Source organism: Grammomys surdaster, unplaced genomic scaffold, assembly GCF_004785775.1.
Source record: "Grammomys surdaster isolate TR1022 unplaced genomic scaffold, NIH_TR_1.0 135, whole genome shotgun sequence".
In the NCBI taxonomy this organism is placed as follows: domain Eukaryota; kingdom Metazoa; phylum Chordata; class Mammalia; order Rodentia; family Muridae; genus Grammomys; species Grammomys surdaster.
In genome coordinates this window covers 4,894,525-4,908,759 of record NW_021604593.1, presented here as the reverse complement: position 1 = coordinate 4,908,759, position 14,235 = coordinate 4,894,525, and the positions used below count along the sequence as shown (strand labels likewise).

The following is a 14,235-nucleotide window of genomic DNA, read 5'->3' as shown; positions in this document are numbered from 1 at the left end:
TTTTTTATATTTAATCTGTTTTTCTTTACAAGAACTTGAAACTTCTTTTTTTTTTTTTTTTTAAAGATTTTTATAATGTACTGATGTGGTTCAGAGCTATAAAGCACTTTAGTACATAGTTGCTCCTTTTAGTACAAACAAATCATTTGGAATATATAAAGATTGTAGTCTTACCCTGTATCACTGACATGGAAGACAAAGAGAAGAAAGTGATGTACAATTTGTAGTTTTTAGTGATAGTATTTAAGTAGATCCTTATTTGTGGGGTTGAGCCCTAACCTTGAGTTTAGGGTAGGTACTCATCGTAAAGAATATAGGTTTCTTAGATCTGTATTCTTCAGATCCTAACCTCTATCTATCAAGCTTTTTTGCTCAGTAGGAATCTTGAATAGAAGATACCAATCTCTAAGAGGTATGTTTGTTAATCCTAATCAGTATAATAGGTAAATACACTATATTAGAGCTGTGTTACTGGGCTCTATAAACCTTGAGATACAGCTTTCTGCTTTAAACATTGTATTTTGAAGCAGATATGTGAAGCCAATGAATAAATTCAGCTAAAACTCAAGACGACTGCTCATTAAATGTGTGAGCAGTAGAAGAGACAACATTTGCCAGTCAGTAGAAAAATATGGAAAAAAAAGAACTAAGTGTTATTTAGTATATTTTAAACATTATTTACTTGAGGCGAAAGACCCAATATGGAGGGAACTGAGAAATAATAAAAATTGTGTTTATATAATAGCTTCCTGTTTTTAACCCCTGGTTTCTCTTAGATAACAGTCTTTAGCTCAAATACCCTGTAATGAAACAAAACCCTTGTTCTTGGGGTCATGAGTTCTAAACTAGAGGCTCCTCAGAAGAGTAAACATCAGGGAAAACAATGAGGTTTGTGATGGGGAGTCATTTCACTTCACTTGGCATTTAGCAATGCCTGGAGACACTTTGTTGCCATAACTGGCAAGGTACTACTAGCATCCGGTGGGCAGGGGCTGCAGGTGCTGCTAAGTAGACTGTAGTGCACAAGGACTCCCTGCCCAGGAGTTATCCTGCCACATGACAAAAGTGCCTAGGATGGAAACCAAGCAGCCATTCACAAGCAGTCAAAACAGAGTTCAGAGGAGTGGTGAGGGCAAACGAGGGCTTCATAAGAGCAGATGGTGAGTTGGGTGAACAGTCTCAACTCAATAGATAATGATCAGTCCTTTGACAGCTGCTGGTTGCACTTGAATCACTAACTCACTTTAGAAATAATGAATTTGAGTATTCAACTGTTTGAATATAGCATCTCTGTATGTTCTTTTCTTAAAAGTAGCTCCTCCTTTTAGGTCAAGAAAAGTACACCAAAACTTAGTGTTTACTAGCAGTGGGGAGGTTAAGACACTGCCAGGTATTTCTAGTGTAAGCATCTCCTTAGAGCCATGTCATTAAATGGAAAGACTATGCTGGGAAGGATCCTGCCATTTCTAGTACAATTAAGAGACTTAAAATGGGAAGGTGTCAGTAATTTGGCCACTTGCAAATCTTTCAGCGTATTAAACCAAGTGCTAAGTATTTTATTTTTCAAAAGTCTAGAAGATAACAAGTCTTCCAGGAGACCCTGAATGTGATGCTTCATCAGAAAGGACTAAATCAGATATTCTGTTTTTTTTTGTTGTTGTTGTTATACAATGTATGTTTATTTAGATTTTTTAAAAGTACTTTGCTTTTGAAGTTATGTAGATCTGGCTTTAATATATCAAGATCCTACCTGGCCGACTTTGTAATAATTTTTGAAATTCCAGTAGTCTGAAAGTCAAAGCACAAATAATTAGTTAACCCCTTCTCCTGTACACTGTAAATCAAATGAAACCCCTTCAAAGAACAGGAGTCAGGTGCCTCCACCTGTAGCAAATCAGTTGCCTAATCTTATGCTGGAGACCTAATGTATAGGTGTATTGTAACTTCTTTATCTTTTATGAGTGAGAGCATCTTTTCCACTTGAGTAAGATCATGGTACCTGTATTGCTGGGTTCTTTTGTTTCTTTCTTTTGTTGTTTCTTTGTCTCTTAGTGTGGTTGTGATTTCCCTTTGGCTCATTTTTGGTCCGTCAGGGTAATGTGCAGTACAGAAGAGATACAAACACTCTTCAAAAAGATACCTGCACACTGGAACTCAAAGCAAATTGTTAGCTTTTTACCAGTCTCCTCTTTTTCTTCTAAACTCACTAGTAAATAGCTGCATCAGAATACTTTTGCTTTATAAAAAAATTATAAAGACTTAGAAATAGACAGTTTACAGAGCTATTATATTAAATATGATGTGAATTTATTTCAAACCAATTGTGAAGGTACCAAAAACACAACGAAAGTTAATATATATAAACCCTGCTAGAGCAAAAAAGTTTGAAGTAGGTAGGGATGTGGAAGGCCAATAGTAAATGTAAAAAAAAAAAAATTTTAAAAGGAAATAATGTTATCAAAGGAATTAAAATACTACACTCCATGTTTTTTCTGCCTAATGGTATGGATTAACAGATGAAGTTTAAATTGTAAAAAATTACTCTAAATGTTGTTGTTTTTTTTTTTTTTAATGCACAACTGATTCTTTGGTACTGCAATGTTTCTTTGTGGCTGGAAAATGGCCAAACTGCTGACTTTGTGCCTTTAAATGCATTCTGCATTGCCAGTAGCAGACTTCCGGTGCTGGAGCAGATCCACTAGCAGCGTCAGATATGCTTTCAGGAAGCACCTTCTGCATAGGTCCTGAGAGAGTCAAAGTGGCATGACGGGATTGTCAAGTGGAAGACCTTTTACAGTGCAAACAAAAGTAGTTGAATAAAAGAGTTGAAAAACATAACTAATAAAATTTTAATGGATTGGTATTTAAATGTTTTGAGGTTTCAGAATCAATACTTTGAAAAATTTCAGCACTTTTTCTTGTTTACAAAAATATATTTTTAACTTTAAAAACATCTATGACTATTGCCTTAGATAGTATTAAGAGGCACAATCTACAACATATGAGAAGTCAAATATTGCACATGCTGGACTATAAAAGATAAAGCTTTTATTTCAGGATAAATGTAACTGGCTTTCATTTGAGTCTTACCTTACTCCCATTAGAAGTTACATAAAAAGAGTAAATATACATCTTTAGAATAGCTCTCTGCTACTAAGTTCTGACATTGGTCAGGTCTGATCTGTACTATTCTGAAATAGTATTGTTAGAAGATTGTCAAATCACTAAAATAAAATCAAACCTGACTAGATTGGCAGATGACCCAGTATGATGCAGGCTCCTTGGTTAATGGCAGAGTTCATGATAACGGTTTCATTTGGGGTCTGAAAACCTTTATGTACATTCAGCTGGAGACAACCAGGTATACAAATACGTCAGTCTTATTTTAGTTTGTGCTTTTGGACAGGGTTCTCACTCTGTGTTTCAGGCTGGCCTGGAACTTAAATGCTCCTGCCTCTGCCTCCTGGGTGCTGGGAAAACATGTATTTGCCTTTTTTTTTTTTTTTTTTTTTTTTTTTAGAAATAGGGTCAATATTTTTCATTTTCTTATTCAACAGTTGTGATGTACTGTGTTACATTAAATTAATACCATTCAGGAAATTACAATTGAGGAGCATGGGCAGACAGTTACTTTATGGCATATCCTAACTCTGAAAGTTAAACAGTGATGGAAAATGCTAGGATTTTTATATGAAAAAATAAGGAAGAAATTTTAGATAACTTGGCTATTATGGACTCCAAAGATATTAACAAGAGGATTAGAGTAAAAGTATCTCTATATCCCAGGTTAGACAGCCTTTCTATCAGAACCTGCTCTTACTATACAACACAGCCCCAGATTGTTCTGGGACAGTGGAACATTTATTCCTTAGCACACTGTATTGGGGTTCTCCCTCGCCCCAGCTGTTGTTATTGTTTTTGTTTTAAGGGAAAAAAATACCCAAAACTTTATTTTGGTTTTTAGGCGTTGAAATACTGAAAAATCTTTGATAGAGGTTGAACTTGTCAAGTGTTACTTCTGCTAAGGTCAGATTCTTTTGATATCCTATTAAATTTAGCATTTACTTTTAGATGTGACATTCATATTTATTTGATTTTAACACTGGTTAAAGTTCAATGAAAAGAAATTTGTTAATTTTTAGTAGTGCCTTTTTCTCTGTATGCCTTAATTTTATTTTATATTTGTAATTCAGATTACCTAACAAAATGAAGAGTTTTCCAAAATCGTTAGGCCTTGAGTTTCTTTGGCCGTGGACTGTGTGTTGGCCCCTATGTGTTTCTTAATGCTTACTTCCTCCTCTCACCCTTTCTACCTCCTCTAAAAAAACGTCAGGAGAGAACAGTAGCATTTATCTGACTGCAATCTCCACTAGATGTGAATTCCTAAAATAAATATAGAAAGGTATTCTCATTCGAAAAGACACAGTAAATTGATGTTTGGGTTGAGTACTTGATTTTCAGTCATACTGGCACTGTCCAGGTTCTTTGTGTATTATTGTTTAGTTATGGTTTTCATAGAACTAGAGCAGTTGTTTTGTCCTAAAGAGCTCCTTTAAGTGGTTTTTCAAAGGTTGAGGCAATGAGCAAGAAATCCAGGGACAGTGTGTTCTAATCCTTAGTGTGTAACATTTGACCAATACTCTAGCTTACTGTTCTGTGAAGTATGTGTGCATGTAAGTATGTTTGCGCACACGTGAGAGAGAGAGAGAGAGAGAGAGAGAGAGAGAGAGAGAGAGTGTGTGTGTGTGTGTGTGTGTGTGTGTGTGTGTTTGGCATTGTGGCAGGGGTAGGAATGTGTAGTTGTTCGGTTAGATCTGTCCCTGTTCTTGGAAGAACAACTGAAACGTGTCTGATCTCCTACTCTGGGATGAGAAGGATCATCCTCAAGTAGGCATGCTAGGACATTTTCCATAAGTAGCTAATATGAATGATTGCTTAATAAAGGTATTTATTGTGTGTTGCCAAGCTCTTAATTGCTAAAAATAGATTAAAATTCAATTTGTGTGTTTGTATCTGTAATAATTAGTTTATATAAAATTCTTCAATAGTATGTGATCTTAGGTATTCATGAACTTTGAAGTAGAAATTCTGCCAGACATTATCTAAACAAGCTTCCTTAGTTTACTAAGTCATCAAAAGGAAATGTTCTTATACCTCTTGTTGGTTGCTGGGGAAGGTGTGCTGTGAGCCACTGGTCCGCTTCCCATCATCTTTAGTGCTGCTTCCACTTCTCCCATTGTCTGACAGGATGCCGTGAGTGCTGTGGGATTCCAGGGCCGCTATCCTCTCCATTCTCGCTCTCAGAGCTGGAGATGGGTAGCTTTCAGGGGAACCAAGACATTTCTTTTCTCAGAGGTACTAAAAGTGATCAAGGTTGAGCTTCAGGAAGACAAGGGAGGAGTCAGAGCTATAGTGAAGAAAAGAATAAGTTGTATCCATTGCCTGTCTACAGTCTCATAGAATTCTTCATGGTTTTGTGTTTGTATATTTAATAGACAGTGATAAGGTATTACGTTCTCAACAACAAAGACATTAAACAAGAGAATACTCCTGTCCTTCTGCCTGGTGATGTTTGTTTGTACCTCAGTCTGTATTACCAGAATCACTTTAAACCAAAGCTTTTGTATTTCCTGCATACATAGCCAAAATGATTAGCTCTGATAAATTTTGCCCATGTGTGAGCTAACAGTATCTAAATGGTAGAGCAGATGCTAATGGAATTTGTTTGTCAGTCTGTCTTACCCTTCAAGGAAAAGGACAGGTGCTCAGTGTTTGCATTTAGACATGCAGAATACTTACTATTCTGGAGCTACATAGACACTGCAGACATAAGTTCTTATGTGTGCCAATCTTACTAACGTCATTTGACCCCTGCTGTGTGGGTTTGTGTTGACATCTGATGCCTCAGGTTGATGGCTTATTTTCTTTCTATAGTGTCTTAACATTTATGAGCTTGTGTTTGACTTAAGGGACAATTCAGCAATGCTGTGAAGAAAAGGAGGTTATGAGCTTGTCTGCTTTGTGCCATAGACATTCTGGAACGTACAGAAGGAAGTGTCTGCTCCCTATTCTTTAAAGCTCACAGAATTTGACTCCCAGTAAGGATTTATGAATCTTGTAATGCCAGTTGAGAAAAGTTTATGACTATTCTGAAAAGCACTTTGTATTCATTTGTATGTTTTACAACTTTTAAAAATTCTGTATAATCAATGATTTTAGCATTAGCATTACTTAGAACAGCAGATAAGTTATTATATGTTAAACTCTAGTAGATGCATTGACTCCAGAATATATTTGACATGTTCTCAGTTATCCAAAGACTTTTTTCCTCCTTGCAGAAAGGAGAGTAGACTAGTGTGGGACTCTACAAGCCAGAAAGGCTTATGGGCAAAAGGAAGTGGGCCAAACCCTTGTCAATTAAAACCATATTGTTTAGGATGAGAATACTTCTTTATAGACAGTTTTTTTAGTAATTAGTAAAAGGTTTACATTTCTTCCATTGCTGTTGGTTTTAAAATTTAGCCTGCATTCTGAAATATCCTAACAAAGTTAATACCAAAAAACACCTTTAATGTCTCATATCTCTTCTATTTCATGTGGTTGTTTTTATTCATTGTAAATAAACTTGGATAAATTTGAAAATAAACTTTTATCTTGCAAGCTATGATTATCAATTTGTAAATTTACCCTTTGACTTAATGTACATTTAAAATGTATCCATTAAATTCTTTATATTTAATGTATTATTTTTGGCAAATGTTTTTAATCTCAGTTGAATACTGACTGGGCAGTTTATAATTATGTAAAAATATTTTTTGTTTTCTATCAATGTTGACTTTTTGCACATTTTCAAACATTTAACTTGTACACTGATTTATATGACCAATAATTGTTGAGTGTCTGAGAAACATGAGTGTGTGCATTGAACTACTGTCTTTGTGTTTGCACTTCTCCCTAGATGTAGCCCTCAGTTTCTGTGCTGCTATGACCCTTAGTAGGATGACCTTCTTGCTTTTGCAATGTCACCTGTGTGTGATTCTGTGTTTGTTGGAGAACTCAGGAGTTCAGTGTTGCCGTCTAATTTTGTCCTGGATTCTGAATCCATTCCTAGGTTGAAAGTATTCTGTGTCTATCAAGAGATAATGTGTTTGTGTGGAGATGTCCTTTTCTTTGTGTAGACACATGTATATATCTTAGTAAATTCTTATTTTCATTTCATTTTTACAATTTTAAAAACTTTATGATAAGTAAATATGTGTAAAGGCTTTCTGAAAGGTTATTTGCTATATATATACATATATGCACACTATATTTTCAGCTGGCTGGTCAAATTATTTTTTAAATTTTGGTTTTAACCATTTGAACGTTTGTAGTTCCAGAATTAGATACAAATTTTGCTTAGAGCTCAGTTAAAATTCTCTTGCAACTAACAGCCTTTTGAGGTGGGGGGAGATTGTTAACAGTAGCAAAACACATTGTCCACTAACAAGGCCTTTGACCTTTGACCTCTCAGAGCTGTTAAAAAATGTGAGCGACTGAATTGTCTTGACTACATGTTGAGACTTTTATATTTCCAGCTGTCTGTTGTTTTTGAATATTTCCTTTATTTCCAAAGTTTTCCTTTTTTTCTTACTGAGCAAATTTAGACTGAGTTGATGAAACAATGCATTGGCATCTTGTGATTCTTCACAGTTGACTACCATTGTGTTAGGAATCTCCAAATATGCAGTGTCTTGATACTGTACTGTGTATTAAGCAACTGGCAGAAAGAGTTGGAAATTAGGTTTCTGTCTGACAATGTTACTGTATTCAGTGGAAGCCTTCTAAAGTATATGGTGGTGTAAAGTTATCTGTGTTAGAAATAAAGTCTACAGTTGAAGCTGACTGTCACTAAGTTTATTATGTTGAAAGGAACCCATGTGATTAGAACCTACCCAGAAGCCAGACACAGTGTAGTATGTACCACATTTCACACACATTTGGGTCTGTTGTTCATTCAAAATTGTGCTTGTAAAAATGTGTAAAATTTCTTGAGTTTTATAATTTCTATGTATTTTTTCTTGCTGGTAAATAGCTTTTAAATTTTTTAATATAAAAGAAACCATGTTTATATTTTGTTAGTAATGACAAGTTTGTTATATGGCAATTTGTGTATTATTGACACATCTTTATTTAGATTTGTCATGCATGAAGGCCTGCGATATTCAGTACAGTGAGACATACTTCATTCCTGTTCATCTTTCAACAGATTGTGGTGCAGAGGCTTACCCTCAGCAATCTTCTGAACTGTGGAATGGACATAAATGAATGGTACTTCGAGTGTCAATAAAGCTGGTATTTATTCCCACTGTGACTTGTGTGTCTAGATATGGTCTTTGACACAGTGTGTTTACAGAAGTCCTCTCTTGCTCTTTGGAACACCTAGCACAGCATCTTGTCTTGTTGTCTAAGCCTGTAATGCCCACAAAGTCTACTTCCTGGATCTTTGTGTAGACATGATGATGGCTCAGACTGAATGTTGTAGTGATTAAAGACAAGCACCAGGTTGGGTAGTGCTTGCCACACAAGCATGGGAACCTGACTCCAATCCTCAGAGCCTGTGATGGAGGAAGAGAACCCATGCTGAACATGTTCTCTGACTGCGCATGCATACTAAGAAATTAAAACAACAAAAACAGTCCAAGGCATCCAGTGAACGAGAATCAGAATTAGAAAATTATTTTACTTCAAGGAGAGAAACAGGGATACCAAAAATTCAAAAGGATACCACAAAGGATACCAAAGAGCCAAAACAGGTACAACCTGACAGAAACAACCTGGAGATAGCCTTAGCTATGCAGTATCCTGATGGGGAAAGGGGATTTAGATACCACTTCAAGAGACAAGCTAGACAAAAACCAGGCAGTCCTATTCTTAGGAGAGCCCTAGCCCTCATGAGCTTCAAATCTAATTGTGGGGTTTGGTAAGACAGTAATTCCTTTGGCAGATGGGCCAGCAGAGGAGAGAATTCCCATTTGTCACATATATGTGACTAGATACTATTTTGAGAGAGAAGCCATTGTTAAAACCTGAGGTTCCATAGGGGCCATTTGCTTAGCACAGTCCCTGCATAAGGGAAGGCTCACAGAGGCAGCTGTGGCGAGCTGTGGCTGGATCCTGATAAACTGAAGGGGACATGTGGCAGGAGGCTTGACTAAAGTGGGGAAATGCATAGGGAGAGACAGCTTTGTCCTTGGTGATCTGAGAACAGATCTTAACTGACAGTAATCCTGAGTTTTGATAACTGACCCTGAAGCCAGTGCATAGAATCGAATTCCAAAAGCTACCTATCTATGGTTCAGTGTGCTAGAGGCCAAGAACTCTAAAGTTTGAGGGATGAATCTGATAGCTATACGTGCATCCCTCCGGCATCGTGATTACTACTCCTCTAGAGGCTTTGAAAGTATGAAGACAGGACCTCCATCTGGATTGATCTCAGCGATGTGCCTCTTCCACACTCCCAATGAATGTAAGATAACACCCCTGCCCTGAGCTAAAACATCTAGGCTAGGAGGTGTGATCTGAGAAGTCTCCAGAGGGTGAGAACCTGCCTAGCCCATACAATCCCAAGCTGGGTGTTGGCAGCAGAGGCACCTGCAGTGTAAAGTGGAAGCATGGAGAAGGAAAGGGGCCACTCAGAGACTAGACACTTTTTCAGTACAGATTCAGTAGCAAAATAAACCAAAGGAACGTGAGTTCACAAATTCAGACATCTGACTTTCCCCTATGCTTGCTTACTTTGTGCATACATACACCCATCAATACAAGAGGGTGATATCGGTTGTCTTACCATTTTTCTCATTTATTTTGGTGTGTGTGCAAGTGTCTTCTTCATTTTCTCTCCATCTGTATCGAAGCAGGATTTCTCATTTGAACTCAGAGCCCATTGATATGGCTTGCTCTAGGAACCTTGTGGGTTTTTTTTTTTTTTTTTGTTATCGTTAAGATTTATGTGAGTTGAGTGTTTTGCTGCATGCATGTCCCCCTATGTGTAACTGGTGTTTGTAAAGGTCAGAAGAAAGCTTTGGATCTCATAGAACTGGATTTAGTGATGGCTATGAGCCATCTTGTGCGTGCTGGGAAGCCAAGCAACCATTTCTGGAAGAGCAACAGGTGCTCTTAGCTGCTGAGCTACCGCTGGCCCCCTACTCCAGCCCTGGCTTTTACATGGGTGTTTCCAGCATTAAGCTCTGATACTTTCACCTTTGTGGCAAGTGTTTCTCACTGAGCCATATCCTCAGCCCCACTCCACCTTACTAGTTTTGCAACAAGATTTCTCTTAGGTCATGGATTAGACTGGCTGGCCAGTGAGCCCCAAGGATTCTCCTCTGCCCATCAGTGCTGGTATCACAGCTATGTAATGCCATGCCTTGGCTTGTGTGGGTTCTGGGGATCCAAAATCAAGTCTTCATGTTTGTGCAGCAAGTGCTTTTACCCACTAAGTTATCTTCCCAGCTCTTTAAAAAATATCCAATTTCATACTGCTTGTCTGCTTTTTTTTTTGTTTTTTTTTGTTTTTTTTGTTAGTAGGAGTGGTGTCATCATAACATTTCTCCTACATATGGCATACTTGTTATTTTCTTCCCTCCTGCCTCTTTCTGGTCCCCTTCTCTTGCCCTTCTAATTTCTTATCTAAGTTTTGCTGCTTAAATCATGCCACCTGGGACATTTTATTATGGGCCAGCAAACAGGCTTTATAACTGCCAGTTACATCTGATTTGCTCCAAATATGAACTTTGCCTAAGGTACATCATTTTATAAATTGCTGAAACCATCCTGGGTGTTACTCTTTCTTCCTCCCCACTTCCCATATTAACCCAGTCGGCGAATCCTAACCATTTCTCCTTCAAAATAAACACAAAATGACTCCATTTTTATTTCTTTTACTTAAACCTATTCCAAGATCACTCTACTATTTTTTTAAATGTGTAACATTCTTTCTTGCTTCCACCTTTCAGGTGATGGGATTACAGACATAATCTACCACACTTGGTTTATGTGGTGCTGCGCCTGGAACCTGCTAGATATGAGGGGGAAATTGTTTTGCACGCGTGTGCGCACACACATGCAACCAGCTAACCAAAATTTGATGGCTCAAAACAGCTGACTGACCTCTTTCCTTTGCCTTATTTTAAAATTGGACAACAGTTGGGAGGGGCGTGGTGGTGCACGCCTTTTAGTCCAGCACTCGAGAGGCAGAGACGGGGATCTCGAGTTCGAGGTCAGCCTGATCTACAGAACGAGTTCCAGAACAGCCAGGACTATACAGAGAAATCCTGTCTCAGAAAACAAAACAAAAACCACAACAAATCAAACATCTGGAAGGCTGTGAGGTCTGACCATAGCCAATGGGGAAAGGACACTGTACCAAATCAAAAACTACATGAACTGCCTGTTCTGATGTATTTGTTAATCCCTTCGGGTTCTGGTACACTCTATTCCAAAAAGTATTGCCTTGCTGAATTACTCTTCATGCCATCCTCGGTGAGAAAACAAGATTATTCTTTGGTTTCTGATATAGGCAAAAATTCTTCCAAATGAGCCCCATCCCCAGCCAGGGCCACTCTATTTAGAATGACACTGTCCATTTTATTTACGTGAGAACGATGTGTAAGTAAATTCCACCTCTCTCGTTCGGAATTTAATTTCCAGAAACCAGTTGTGGTGGAACACGCCTGTAATCCCAGCTCACAGGAGCCCGAGGGAGCCACCCAGGAAGTTTGTCCGACCTTAGCGATCTAAGCAGTGGCCTCAAAAACAAACCAAAAACGGAGCGAAGGCAGGGCATGGTGAGTCTCAGCACTAGGGAGGTAGAAGCAGATCTTTGAGTTCTTGTCCAGCCTGGGCAAGTAAGCTCAAGGCTCCTACAACTACATAAAACTCAAAACAAACTCGCAGAACGGAAAGTACACACTCTAGGCAGCTAGTCTTCGGTCGGCTGTGTGGTTCCGATCTTCCGGTCTAAGACTTCAGAGGCGGGACTTCCGACGACCTGGGGCCATATTTCCGGCACGTACCGGAAGTTCATCTGAAAATAACTCCTGCGGAGCAGACGCGGTGTGGTGTGCGGGACTGCCTGGTTCTAGAGCTGTTATGGGCAAAAGAGATCGAGTGGAGCGCGGTAAGGACTACTTGTAACTGTCATTGTCGTAGGGTTTTCTCCGGTCTGTTGGGTCCGGGAGATGCGGAACTTAGCCAGGTGGAAGTGTTTGCCGGATGCCGGGATGCGGGTGGTGGTCGTTTAGGAATTCTCTTTCCAAAAGTTTCTTTGTGTGGTGAAGAGGGAACCCTGGAATCCTGCTGGGCTCACTTCTGTGTTTTCTGTCGCAGACAAGAAGAAATCCAAGAAGAGACAGTATGAAGAGGAAGAAGAAGACGAAGACGATGTTCCTGGGAACGATTCTCAGGAGGCGGTGCCCTCAGCCGCCGGGAAACAGGTGGACGAGTCCAGCACCAAAGTGGATGAATATGGAGCAAAGGACTACAGGCAGCAGATGCCACTAAAGGGTGACCATACCTCCCGGCCCCTCTGGGTGGTAAGCATGGCCGAAAAGTCTGGGCGGCAGCTAAGTCTTGGACATTCTTACACCTCCAAAATTCAAAAGTGAGAAATGCTGCCTTTCTGAAGCAGCCGGGAGAGACAGCTGTCGTAGGTGCACACTGGAATAGCTGGTGTGACCTGGTGTTCTCCATTTCACCCTAGCCCACCACATGACAGCAGATGCTGTTTACCTGATAGCATTATGGGCAACTAAGATAACTCAGGAGGTAAAGGCTCTTGCCATCATGGTAGGAGGAGAATTGCCCGACTCTGGCAAGTGTCTGTCCTCTGACTTTCATTTTAGAGCTGTGATATACATGCACTCATGAGCATACACATACACCACATACAGTCAATCAGTAAGTCCAACCACTAAATTTAAGAAAGATTTTAAACATTTTGTATGTATACATGTGTATCTGTTTCCAGTGGAGGCCGGAAGAGGGTGTCAGATCCCCTAAAACTGGAATTACAAGCTGTTTTGAGCTATCTGATGTGGGTGCTTGGAATGGAACCTGTGTTTCCTCCACGGCAGCCAGTGCTGTTAACCACTGATCCATCTTTTTAGCCCCTTTTCAAATTAATGGAAGATAGTATGTGGTAGCTAAGTTTGCTGGGCTTAACGTACATAATGTTCTGTACTCAATTTGCATTCTAGCCAAAAGGCAGTTTGAGAATAATACATTGGGGAAGATTTCTATATATGGAACATTGCGAACCTTTTTCTCCCTATTCTTCTCTATCTAATTATGGGAACAGGACCCCTGCAGTTGCCTGAAGGATTGGTTGCAAGAATATCCTTAGCATTGGACAACTCACCCTTTTTGATAATGATATGAAAGTCTAATGGTGTAAGAGTAGCCTTTCTTCACCTGATGTAATTGTTGTCTGGGAGGCTTACCGCCTCTGTCTGCTAACCTAGGCCTTGTCCTGGAAGCTTCTAGTCTCTGTGCAATCTAGTCTAAACCTAGAATGTTTTCCCACCTCTGGGACTTGCAGCTGAATAAGCTCACCCTTTCTAGTTCTTCCTGAGCTCTGGCTGGCTGGTTCAACCTAGGTGTTTTGGCTCAAACTCCTCTTTAAGCTGACTGGTTCAATCTGGCTTTTCTCTTGGCTTTTCCTGAATTGCTCTGCGTGGCCTCATACTAAGGGAATCTGTTTTAATCTTTTGGCTCCTTCTCATTCTCTGGCTTGTTCTGTCTTTACCTTTGTCTAGCTTGTTCTCTCTCTGTAACCTGTCTCTCTCTAACTGTCCCAGTAAAACTGCCTCCTTCTCCCTCTCTGTGCTGCTCTACTCTCCCTCTCAACTCTGCTGTCCTGCTCTCCATGAATTTGTACTGTCTTCCTGAACTGTACTCTTTCCTCCCTTTACTGTCTGTCTCTCCTGTAAGTAGCTTCCCTTTCTTTCTTTTTTGAGAGTTGGGTATATCCTATCCTGTCAGATCTTTCTCTGATTTGTCACATTTTCTGCCACTCAGTTTGACATCACTTTCAGACATAGGTGTTTCCTTCAACAAACTAACTTTACCTTCATTGTTTGGGATTAAAGGTGTGAACTAAAGGCATGCCTATGTTCCAGCCAGAGAGGTTAAAGGTGTGTGCTGAGGACTGAACTATACAACTAGAAAAAGAGTTTTTCAGTATATAACACAATC

General features: G+C 39.2%; 1 protein-coding gene across 1 annotated transcript in view; it reads left to right on the top strand.

Moving 5' to 3' along the window:
* Positions 1-12,061: 12,061 nt before the first annotated feature.
* Ercc3 (ERCC excision repair 3, TFIIH core complex helicase subunit) overlaps positions 12,062-14,235 on the top strand; it is a 28,313-nt gene continuing 26,139 nt past the window's right edge. The window contains exons 1-2 of the mRNA XM_028762698.1: positions 12,062-12,160; positions 12,370-12,575. Of these exons, the coding sequence (XP_028618531.1) occupies positions 12,133-12,160; positions 12,370-12,575 (234 nt within the window). The 5' untranslated portion in view covers positions 12,062-12,132. The remainder of the gene's footprint in view (positions 12,161-12,369; positions 12,576-14,235) is intronic.